Source organism: Emys orbicularis, chromosome 7 (assembly GCF_028017835.1).
Source record: "Emys orbicularis isolate rEmyOrb1 chromosome 7, rEmyOrb1.hap1, whole genome shotgun sequence".
In the NCBI taxonomy this organism is placed as follows: Eukaryota; Metazoa; Chordata; order Testudines; family Emydidae; genus Emys; species Emys orbicularis.
In genome coordinates this window covers 45664605-45677021 of record NC_088689.1, presented here as the reverse complement: position 1 = coordinate 45677021, position 12417 = coordinate 45664605, and the positions used below count along the sequence as shown (strand labels likewise).

The 12417-nt window shown below is 43.5% G+C and overlaps 1 protein-coding gene across 1 annotated transcript in view; it reads left to right on the top strand.

Moving 5' to 3' along the window:
- TET1 (tet methylcytosine dioxygenase 1) overlaps positions 1-12417 on the top strand; it is a 121696-nt gene that overhangs the window by 53840 nt on the left and 55439 nt on the right. The window contains exon 6 of the mRNA XM_065408621.1: positions 1656-1749. Within this exon, the coding sequence (XP_065264693.1) occupies positions 1656-1749 (94 nt within the window). The remainder of the gene's footprint in view (positions 1-1655; positions 1750-12417) is intronic.

The window sequence follows — 12417 nt, the reverse complement described above, 5'->3', positions numbered from 1 at the left end:
ACCAATGTCGAATAGAGGGGAATGATCACGTCCCTCGATCTGCTGGCAATGCCCCTACTTATACAGCCCAATATGCTGTTAGCCTTCTTGGCAACAAGGGCACACTGTTGACTCATATCTAGCTTCTCGTCCACTGTAACCCCTAGGTCCTTTTCTGCAGAACTGCTTCCTAGCCATTCGGTCCCTAGTCTGTAACAGTGAATGGGATTCTTCCGTCCTAAGTGCAGGACTCTGCACTTGTCCTTGTTGAACCTCATCAGGTTTCTTTTGGCCCAATCCTCTAATTTGTCTAGGTCCCTCTGTATCCTATCCCTACCCTCCAGCGTATCTACCACTCCTCCCAGTTTAGTGTCATCTGCAAACTTGCTGAGAGTGCAGTCCACGCCATCCTCCAGATCATTAATGAAGATATTGAACAAAACTGGCCCCAGGACGGACTGCTTGAAACCGGCTGCCAACTAGACATGGAGCCGTTGATCACTACCCGTTGAGCCTGATGATCTAGCCAGCTTTCTATCCACTTTATAGGCCATTCATCCAGCCCATACTTCTTTAACTTGCTGGGAAGAATACTGTGGAAGACCGTATCAAAAGCTTTGCTAACGTCAAGGAATAACACATCCACTGCTTTCCCCTCATCCACAGACCCAGTTATCTCCTCATAGAAGGCAATTAGGTTAGTCAGGCATGACTTGCCCTTGGTGAATCCATGCTGACTGTTCCTGATCACTTTCCTCTCCTCTAAGTGCTTCAGAATTGATTCCTTGAGGACCCGCTCCATGATTTTTCCAGGGACTGAGGTGAGGCTGACTGGCCTATAGTTCCCCGGATCCTCCTCCTTCCCTTTTTTAAAGATGGGCACTACATTAGCCTTTTTCCAGTCATCCGGGACCTCCCCCGATCGCCATGAGTTTTCAAAGATAATGGCCAATGGCTCTGCAATCACATCCGCCAACTCCTTTAGCACCCTTGGATGCAGCGCATCCGGCCCCATGGACTTGTGCTCGTCCCGCTTTTCTAAATCATCCTGAACCACTTCTTTCTCCACAGAGGGCTGGTCACCTCCTCCCCATGCTGTGCTGCCCATGTTTGTGAAGACAGAGGCAAAAATAGCATTGAGTACATTAGCTTTTTCCACATCCTCTGTCACTAGGTTGCCTCCCTCATTCAGTAAGGGGCCCACTCTTTCCTTGACTTTCTTCTTGTTGCTAACATACCTGAAGAAACCCTTCTTGTTACTCTTAACATCTCTTGCTAACTGCAACTCCAAGTGTGATTTGGCCTTCATGATTTCACTCCAGCATGCCTGAGCAATATTTTTATACTCCTCCCTGGTCATTTGTCCAATCTTCCACTTCTTTAAGATAGAGAGAGGGGTCAAAATAATGAAAGAATAAATGAAGTTATAGAACACGTTCTCTGCATACAGAAATCAGAGACAATTTCTATTTCCAAAATGACACAACACTAGCAGCAGTAGTTTGTTGGGGGAAGAAAGGAGGATTTTAAAATGGTATTTGCAGATTTATTTTTAATGTAAAAAGTGCTTTTTCACATCTTAAAATAGATATTTTTTCTTTTCAGTTCCCAGTTTAAACTACTAACAGGTGTTAAAAAGGAGTCTATGAATATAAACTAAACTTTTTATTATGCAGGTATGGAGCAAAAGGAAGTGCTGTAAGAATAGAGGTAGTGGTTTATACAGGCAAGGAAGGAAAAAGCTCTCAGGGGTGTCCGATTGCCAAATGGGTAAGTTTTTCTATTACATTAGTGGAATTCTGTTTTGTGTGTTTACATTTTGACATTATAGTTTTGCAGCATAAATAGCACCTGATTCTTGGTTGAATATGTTGTTCTTCATAGATATCTCCTGCCTGTTACAGCTGAGGAAAACGTACACTCATGGTATCGTTTTATATTTTTAAGCTCCGGTTCATTGTGTCGTAATGTAGTTTACACTACAGAAAGATAGAAAGGTGCTCAAAGGAGAAGTGACCAAATCAAGAAAAGGAGGATCATGACAGTTTTTGGAAGGTAGAGTCCCTAGTGAAGAAAGATACTGTGAGTAAAAGAGATAAAGGAAGGCATGGTTGCTCAGGAGAGATGGAAAGCTATGCAATGACATTTTAAAACCACCTTTCAGTTCTGTGAGTGCCTGAAGATAACAAAGTGTGGTGGAAGTGGATAAAGAAGTGCAGCTTTGAGATACCATAGCACTCACTACTATCTTTGAGGAAGTGAACTCGGATCTCGGAGATGCTATAGCATTTAGTTTTTACCCTATGCCTTGTATCACTTATTGTTTTATGGGGGCCAGGAACTGTGGTAACAGAGACAAGTTTCAGGAAAGAGCTAGTTGTCTTTATTTTTGCTGGAATGGTTGATGTAGGCAGAAGTCTTGCAACTAGATTTTGGAAATCTTAATGGAGGTGGTTTTAAAAATATTTTCATTGTGACATTCAGGTCTATGTAATCAGAGGTAGATTTAGAAAGTAATTTCATAGCTGAAATTGTGAAGATAAAGTATATATAATAATATATAACATGCATCCGACAAAGTGGGCATTCACCCACGAAAGCTTATGCTCCAATACATCTGTTAGTCTTAAAGGTGCCACAGGACTCTCTGTTGCTTTTTACAGATCCAGACTAACACGGCTACCCCTCTGATATATTATAATACTGTGACTGTGCAACAAAAATGTAGAGATTTATATACTGTGCATGAGCAGTATTGTATGTTAAGCGCATATTACTTATAATTTTGGAATTACCAAATCATTTTTTTAGACTTAGCACAGCAAGTGTTCCTCATTACATGTGCATGTGATGTTTTAAAATTCATCAATTTTAAGTGAATTGAGGATCCCAAAAAAGATTATAAAGTTCTTTTCATGGAGGAAAATAAATATTCTTCTTCAAATGGTGTCCCTTCACATCAGGAAATGCATTCATCAGCAGTGTCCGTGGGTCTACCCCTGCACCCTAAACACCCTTGTGCTCCGATACGAGGGTATATAGCGGGGCGGGCAAACTTTTTGGCCTGAGGGCCGTATCGGATTTCCAAAATTGTATGGAGGGCCAGTTAGCGGAGGCTGTCCCTCCCCAAAGAGCCAGGTGTGACCCGGCACCACCCCCTATCTGACCCCTCCTGCTTCTTGCCCCCTGATGGCCCCCCCGGGACTCCTGCCCCATCCAACCCCCTGTCCCCTGACCGCCCCGGAACGCCCGCCCCTGACTGCCCCCCGCCACCCCATCCTACCCCTCCTCTCATTCCTGACCGCTCCCGGAACCCCTGCCCCTGACTGCCCCCCCCCCAGCTCCTTCCTGACTGCCCCCCGCCGCTCCATCCAACCTCCTCCCCCCAGCTCCTTCCTGACTGCCCCCAGAACCCCTGCCCCTGACTGCCCCATCCAACCCTCCCTCTCCTTCCTGACTGCCCCCCGGGACCCTGCCCCATCCAACCACCCCTTCTCCCTGTCCCCTGACCGCCCCCGGAACCCCTGCCCCGACTGCCCCCTGCCACTTCATCCAACCCCCCCTTCCTGACTGCCCCCTGGGAACTCCTGCCCCCATTCACACCCCCGCCCCCTGACCACCACCCCGAACTCCCCTGCCCTCTATCCAACCCCCCCTGCCCCCTTACCGCGCAGCCTGGAGCACCGGTGGCTGGCGGCATTACAGCTGCACTGCCCAGAGCCCCTGGAGCCAGCCACGCCACCGCGCAGCAGAGAGCACCGGGTCAGGCCCTGGCTCTGCAGCTGTGCTGCCCCAGGAGCTCGCAGCCCCGCTGCCCAGAGCATTGCGCCAGCGGTGGAGCGAGCTGAGGCTCCGGGGGAGGGGGAACAGCAGGGGAGGGGCCGGGGGCTAGCCTACCGGACAGGAGGGTCCCGTGGGCTGAATGTGGCCTGCGGGTCGTAGTTTGCCCACCTCTGGTATATAGGGAGTGGGCAGACCCACCGTCCCTCCAGTTACTTCTCTACTGCCTGTGGCTTGAGACAGAATGTCGCGGTGTCTGTTACCTAACTATGCAGCTTGCTGTCTCTCTCACTTAATCTTCCTTTCTTTTCTTTGGTATTTTCTTTCTTTTTCTTTGTTATTTAGCACGGTTTATGCTTTGAGGAGGGGGGTGGGGCATTCCCTTCCCTTTTTCTTTTGCCCAATCTGGGCCTTGATCTGCAGCCTTGTATATGGGTTATGCCCAACACCCTGGGCTTCAAACCCTGCCAGATCAGCCATAGGTCTTTCCCCCCCCCCCACGGCAATGGACATTCAAGTTGCCTCTACTGCCTAGGTCAGTGGTTCTCAACCAGGGGTATGCATACCTGGGGTACACGTAGGTCTTCCAGGGATTACATCAACTCAGATATTTGCCTAATTTTATAGCAGGCTACATAAAAAGCACTAGCAAACTCAGTACAAACTATACTTTCATACAGACAGTGACTTGTTTATACTGCTCTATATACTATGTACTGAAATGAATGTACAATATTTATATGGTAAAAATGCGAAAGTAAGCAATTTTTCAGTAATAGTGTGCTGTGACACGTCTGGTTTTTTATGTCTGATTTTGAAAACAAGTAGTTTTTAATTGAGGTGAAATTTGGGGGTACTGACGACAAATCAGACTCTTGAAAGGAGTACAGTAGTTTGGAAAGGTTGAGAGCCACTGATCTAGGGTCAGACTCGCATCCTTTCCAAATGTAAGATCTGCTCAGGTTTTAAAGCAGATCTAAGAAACTGAGGGAGGACAGACTAAAACTCCTGTTGGTAAAGCACTCTGAGAGACTTGGGGGGGGTCTGATTCACCCCTTGTACTTTGAATTCAGTTGCTCAGAAAGCCCTGGCAACCATCTCTGCTGCGAGGTTAACCAAAGACCCTGGGGGTCCTTCAACACCGTCTGTACCCTCAAAGAAGAAAAGACCCCTTTTTCCAGAATGGGATAGTCACCCTATTGAGCTGGGTCTCAGGAGACCTAGTGTCCTCACATGGGTACAGCTGAAGGTCCCTCCCCCTCCAGTACCAAGGCCACAGCACCAGCTAAGAAGGCTATGCTGCATACCCAGAAGCAATCGGGTAAACAGCTTAGGGTGGCCCTGGCATCAGCACCGGACTCAGTGCCTTTGAAACACAAGGACTCCAGAGCCAAGCCGAAATTGTCATCAGTATTGTCTTCTGTAGCCAGACATTGAAGGCATACTGATCACACTTCAGTACTGCCTCCAGAGCCACCTGACATACTGACTCCTGAGGGTCTCTATCCAGAGTCCCCAGCACCATCCAGGCTCCTACTCCATTAGGTCCTTTGAATTATGGGAGAGCATGAATCATCATTGCTGTTGGGTTCCAAGAGACATGCTCAACCAGGACCAGCTCACCTCCTGGAGCCTACTTACCCTCAAGGATCTTCCCTTTGAGGGGCCCTTAGTGATGCCACGTGTCACTTCATTCTCTTAAAGATTCTCAGGTCACACTATGCTCTCTGGGCCACCTGCGGCAAAGGGAAAATACAGTAGATTACAGATGACTCAATGGTCTTGCACATTCCACTACCAGCACATGAGAACAGCTGAACTCTCTAGGAAGAAGCCCAGGTTCACTAAGAAAGGACCAACCTCTGTAGGGGTTCTCAAACTGGAGGTCAGGACCCCTGAGGTGGTCATGAGGTTATTACATGGGGGGGCTCCCGAGCTGTTAGCCTCCACCCCAAACCCCGCTTTGCCTCCAGCATTTATAATGGTGTAAAATATAGGGGGGTCGCACTCAGAGGCTTGCACTGTGAAAGGGGTCACCATTACAAAAGTTTGAGAACCACTGCTCTACAGCGAACTCCCAGAAAGTGACATCCTCAAAACAACCCCTTTGACCCATTGGTTGAGGGTCTTGAACACTCTCCTAGTTTGGATCCTATGCTGCACCTTTCCCCCCTCCACCTTTATGGGGACCATCTCTCATTTTCTATCTTCCTGGGGGCTCATCACCTCAGACAGGTGGATCTTGGAGGTGATTTCTACAGGTTATTCCATCCAGTTCTTGTCCTTGCTTCATGCCCCTCGCTACCCCGTCCCTCTTCGTGTACCCTTCTTACAATCCCTCCTAACACTGTGAGCGATCGAATGTGTTGCCCCAGATTTAGTCAGAAAAGGGTTCTATACCTGATACTTCCTCGTCCCAAAGAAAATCTGGGGAGAGGGGATGGGTGGGAGACCAGTTCTGGATCTCAGGACCTTGAACACCTTTGTCTGCTCTCATTGCTTCAGGATGGTAACCCTAGCAGTGATAATTCTCTGTCTGGATCTGGGGGATTGGTTTGTCACCTCAACCTTCAGGACACTTATTTTCATATCACCATACACCCCTTGCACAGATGTTTCCTATGTTTTGTGATTGGCTGGGACCACTAACAGTATCATGTCCTACCTTTTGGCTTTTCCACCTCCCCAAGGGTCTTTACCAAAGTTCTCTTGGCCACCACATCCCATCTTTGCCAGAGGGGAATAATTATCTTTCCCTACTGGATGAATGGCTCCTGAAAAATTGCTCATTTCTTGAGGTACAGATAGCAACCAGCACAGCCCTCTCTCTGTTCCACTCACTAGGCCTTTGCATCAACAAGGAAAAGTCTGCCCTCACACCCACTCAGCTAATAGACTTCATTGGGGCCCTTCTGGACTCTTCCACTGCCAGAACATACTTGCCAAAGGACAGATTTGCCACAATGTCCAGCCTCATTTCACAATACAACAGAGCCCACAAACAACACAGGGCTTGCCTGAAATTTCTGGGCCATATGGCAGCCAGTACATTTGTGACACCCTTAGCAAGACTACATTCCTGGTGTCTTCAGGAATGGCTGAGAACTGTCTACACTCGAACAACCACAGTCTATCCAGGCAGGCGTCTGTACCTTGGAGGGTCCTCGATTCTCTAAACTGTTTGCAGCCTACTCCCACGAGGATCATTACTACAGATGTCTCTCTGATAGGCTGGGACGCACACTTCCAAATCTCACAGCTCAGGGGAAATGGACCCCACAGGAATTGATATATCCTATCAACTAGGGCTGTCAAATGATAAAAAAATGTTATGATTAATTTAATTTAAATTTACTTACACTGTTAATAATAGAATACTATTTATTTAAATATTTTGGATGTTTTCTACATTTTCAAATATATTATTTCAGTTACAACGCAGAATACAAAGTGTACAGTGGAATGGTGGTCAAAGCATGAAGGGGCATATGAATGTTTTGCACATCTGGCATGTAAATACCTTGCAACACCGGCTTCAGCAGTGCCATGCAAACTCCTGTTCTCACTTTCAGATAACATTGTAAATAAGAAGAGGGCAGCATTATCTCCCTTAAATGTAAACGAACTTGTTTATCTTAGCGATTGGCTGAACAAGAAGTAGAACTGAGTGGACTTGTAGGCTGTAAAGTTTTACATTGTTTTGTTTTTGAGTGCAGTTATGTAAAAAAAAATTTTACATTTATAAGTTGCATTCACGATAAAGAGATTGCATTATAGTACTTGTATGAGGCGAATTGAAAAATACTATATCTTTTGTTTGTCTTCTTTACAGTGCAAATATTTGTAATAAAAATAATAATATAAAGTGAGCACTGTACACCTGAGTTAACGGCGATTAATTGACAGCCCTATTTATTGTATAATGCAATATTTCCTAATCTGTAAAACCAGTGAGTATTATGTGGTGCAATAGTGAATTCTTTAAGTGTGAGGTTCAGCTTTTGGCTCTAGTTAGTATGAGAGCGTTCTGATCCTTGTCTGGCTAGTTTAACTGCCACTGTGCAAAGGTTCTGGAGAGCAGTTTTAGGAACCTCTTCCCTCTGTTATTACGTAGAGTTCCATCCCATATAAAATATACTATTTTCAGTTCAGATACTTAGTGTCAGAATTTACAATTTATATTCTCAATGCAAAATGTTCACGGAAAGTGGCTATATTTGGGATTTGAGCATGGCAGAAGAAATTTTGTTGTAAAATTTGTCTATTTATATAAAATGTTTGCACTATTCTCCACCAATCACAGTCACAACGTACCAGTACTCACCATGAAGCAAATAATGTTGTAAATGTGATGAGAGAAAACTAAATTTAAAAATTTAGTCATAGATCATATTTAACTCTGAGTGGACAAGAATAAGGAGTTTCCATTTCCTATTGACTTCAGTAGGACCATAATTTCCATTAACACTTTGGCTGCTGTCAGCAGTACCTGTAATGCTGTTTTTATAATCAAATGAGCTAAATTGTGTGTAGCAATGTAAACATTGGGCTCATTATATTCTTATACACTGACAGAATAACTTCCAGAGACTTGCATTTTTGTGACTTCTGTTTATTCATCAAATTGTGTTGGCTTATTACATACTCCAGGTCAGAATTTTGCCTAAGATTTCAAAATTGTATGTGTAATAAATATGTGATCAGCTACTATCTCCTTGTTCTGTGCCATATTGCCAAGGTGAATGCATCCCTTTTACTTGCTTTTTTGTACTTAAAGTCATTACCTTACATTTCTTCATACTGAATTGATAAAGCATTTAATGCCAGTATTCCTGATCTTAGTCATTCTGAATTGTTTTGTCCTTGTTTGTCTGAACTGCTAGCCCAATTGTATAGTAGAAGCAACATGACATTACTGCACATTCTTTATTGCAGGCCATTGATGTATGTAGTGAACACAATTGGTTCCATTATCTTATCAGTGTTTGTGACAAGAGCTGAGTGAATCATTCATAGGAAATAATTTACTCAATTAATTTAGCCTTGTCTGATGACAAATCAAGATTTACTGTAGTTAATTTATGTGAAATATTTTGCTGATTAATTTTGTGTATAGGTTGATCATGAGCAGTTCACTCTGGGCCTGATCCTAAACCACTGTAGTTACTAACTTCAGTGGACACAACATCAGGCTCTGTGAGTATCTGATACCCATCTTGCGAGTATAACTCTTTTTTGTATAACCCACCTCCCATGAATCCCTTCTGTTGATTTCAGTGTGCATTGGCTTGGGCCCATATACACTAAAAAGTCTTGAAGAAGCCACTGGGGTTTTGCATGGAGGTAGCAGATAAGCGGAATTAGTGAACTCTAGAGGATTTTAAACCTGTTATTTTCTGTGTCACAGAGAACTTGGTCAGTGTATCACTCCTAGAATTCCTAAAACAATTAGATCACTTAAGATTTATTGGCTAAGTATAGAGTTTAAATCCATGTTATTAACTGCTTATGTGACAATGTGAAATTGGGTTAGCAAAATAAAGCTACAGAAAACTTTTTTCTTGTAATTTGTTTTATAAAACAATTGAGAGAACAGAATTTTGCTTGTAAGATCGTTGTAAAATACTCTTTGGGTTCATAGTAATATCAATCTTAAATTATGAGCGTAGGCATTTTAGGACTGGTATACGCTGCAAAGTTAGGTTGGCTTAACTACATTGCTCAGAGCTGTGAAAAATTTTACACCCTGTGCGATGTAATGAAGCTGACCTAAGCCCTAGTGTAGACACCAGTAGGTCAATGGAAGAATTGTTCCATTCATCTAGCTACCGCCTCTTGGAGAGGTGGGTTTACTACAGTGATGGAACTCGTTTTGTCCCTGTAGTAAGTATCTGTGCTACAGCACTGCAACTGTGTCACTGTAGCATTTCTAGTGTATACCCTAAGTTAGCTCCAATAGCATCATTTATAGGTTTTACATTGCAGATATGTGGAGTTTTTCTGACATTATCATAGTCAGTCTTTGCAGTAAACTTTTCTAAACATATAGCATACAGGGCAGCCATCTTTCTTAGTAGCCAGCTGGCTTCATTCCCAACAAGAATAGGCAATGGTTGGCCATCTTTACTAGGGACAGCCTCACTTCCCCCACATACTAAGCTTTTAATGAAACAGCAGCAATCTTTTATGAGGGCAGTCTGTGGCTACAATCTCATGGGAAATAACAAAAAAGGGCTTATTTTAGCCTGTCAGCTTAGTTTTAGGAAGTTTGTGTGCACTATACTAAGTTCTTCCTCCTCCTGTCCCCGGTGTCAAGGAATACCCTCTTGATACAAGTATCAGAGGGGTAGCCGTGTTAGTCTGGATCTGTAAAAAGCTACAAAGAGTCCTGTGGCACCTTATACACTAACAGACGTATTGGGAGGCAGGCCAGTCGTCGCCCACAGACAACCCGCCAACCTTAAGCATATTCTCACCAGCAACCACGCACCATAGTAACTCTAACTCAGGAACCAATCCATGCAACAAACCTCTGCCCACATATTTACACCAGCGACACCATCACAGGACCTAACCAGATCAGCCACATAACCGGTTCATTCACCTGCACGTCCACCAATGTAATATACGCCATCATGTGCCAGCAATGCCCCTCTGCTATGTACATCGGCCAAACTGGACAATCCCTGCATAAAAGGATAAATGGACACAAGTCAGATATTAGGAATGGCAATATACAAAAACCTGTAGGAGAACACTTCAACCTCCCTGGACACACAATAGCAGATTTGAAGGTAGCCATCCTGCAGCAAAAAAACTTCAGGACCAGACTCCAAAGAGAAACTGCTGAACTTCAGTTCATTTGCAAATTTGACACCATCAGCTCAGGATTAAACAAAGACTGTGAATGGCTAGCCAACTACAAAAGCAGTTTCTCCTCCCTTGGTGTTCATACCTCAACTGCTAGAAGAGGGCTTCATCCTCCCTGATTGAACTAACCTCGTTATCTCTAGACTGATTCTTGCCTGCATATCTATACCTGCCTCTGGAAATTTCTACCACATGCGTCTGACAAAGTGGGTATTCACCCATGAAAGCTTATGCTCCAATACAGGGGTTCTCAGACTTTTGTACTGGTGACCCCTTTCACACAGCAAGCCTCTGAGTGCGACCCCCCTTATACATTAAAAACACTTTTTAATATATATTTAATGCCATTATAAATGCTGGACGCCAAGCAGGGTTTGGGGTGGAGGCTGACAGCTCGCGACCCCCCCATGTAATAACTTCGTGACCCCCCGAGGGGTCCCAACCCCCAGTTTGAGAACCCCTGCTCCAATACGTCTGTTAGTCTATAAGGTGCCACAGGACTCTTTGTCCCCCTCATGATACAGGCATTATATCTTTGATATCGCTTCTTGTTTCCTTTCCTATCTGCTCTCACAGAAACACTGATGTGCATTTAATTAAAGGTTTTCTGTCCCACTTTGACTATGTAAAACTAGCTGGAGGTATCGAAGACATTCACAAAAAGTTTAATCAGCCCTATTGATAGCCTTCATTGCTGTTTGGAAGAGAATGTTTCATTACTATGTAAAGGGACCTATCTCCTTTCACAAGCTAACTGTCACACAGCATAAATTACAAGATTAAAGCATAATTTATATAACACTAAATGGTAAATAAACTTACTATAGCTGATTCAGGTCATGTTAGGCAGACAAGACACTGCCCATCATAGAATTCAATGGGAGAAGATGAAAATTATAGTATTTGATATGGAAAGTTTGAAGAATTCCATTGTATTATGTCTTTCAAGACTATTTGTGTTGGATAATGTTAATTTCCTCTATTGTTTGAAGAAATACTTCCTGAGACATTTGAATGGTGCTCTGAAAGAAAGCAAAGCAAAACTATAGTCATAATATCTGAGCAGCATTACTAAGAATATAACAGAAAGTCTGCTTTAGTCCTGCCTCCACTCCACTCTTCCTTGTCCCTTTTAGAGTGGGTTATGGCTGTTAGAGCTCCAGGAAAGAGCTGTCCCAAGAACTATGATTATGCCTGGGATAAAACTTCGTAGAGCATAGAGTTCTATAATAAAATGTCAAGACTTTTTGTATGTTTTGTCTGTTAGATTGCAAGCTCTTTAAGGCAAGAATTCTGTTACTATGTGTAGGTACAGCACCTAACACAATGGAGCCCTGAGGTTGGCTATGGTTCAGGACAATACTGTAATACAAGTTAATAGTAATAAGATAAAAAAGGAAAGCTAAAATGATAAATCATAAACTTTTACCCTAATCCACTGAAGATTCCATATTCTTTATATTCACTGGCCAACTCTCCACCTGCAAGTATGGAGGAAGAGAAGGAAGGGAACTGTTTAAAGACAAAAGTTGATCAAAAACTGAATCTCTAAGACAGCAGATATATCATGTTATGAAGATACGGAAAATTGGCAGGCTTGTTGGAGCGATGACCGAATAGTTGTGGAAACAGATTTCTTTACACAGACTTCAGAAACAATTTATGCCAATTAAATTAGAAAAACTAGTGACTAGAATTTTAATATCTAATCATAGGTTTACCAGAGTTCTGGAGAACTATAAAAAAAGTCAACCGTGTATCTTTTATTGAACTAATATCCTTACACTG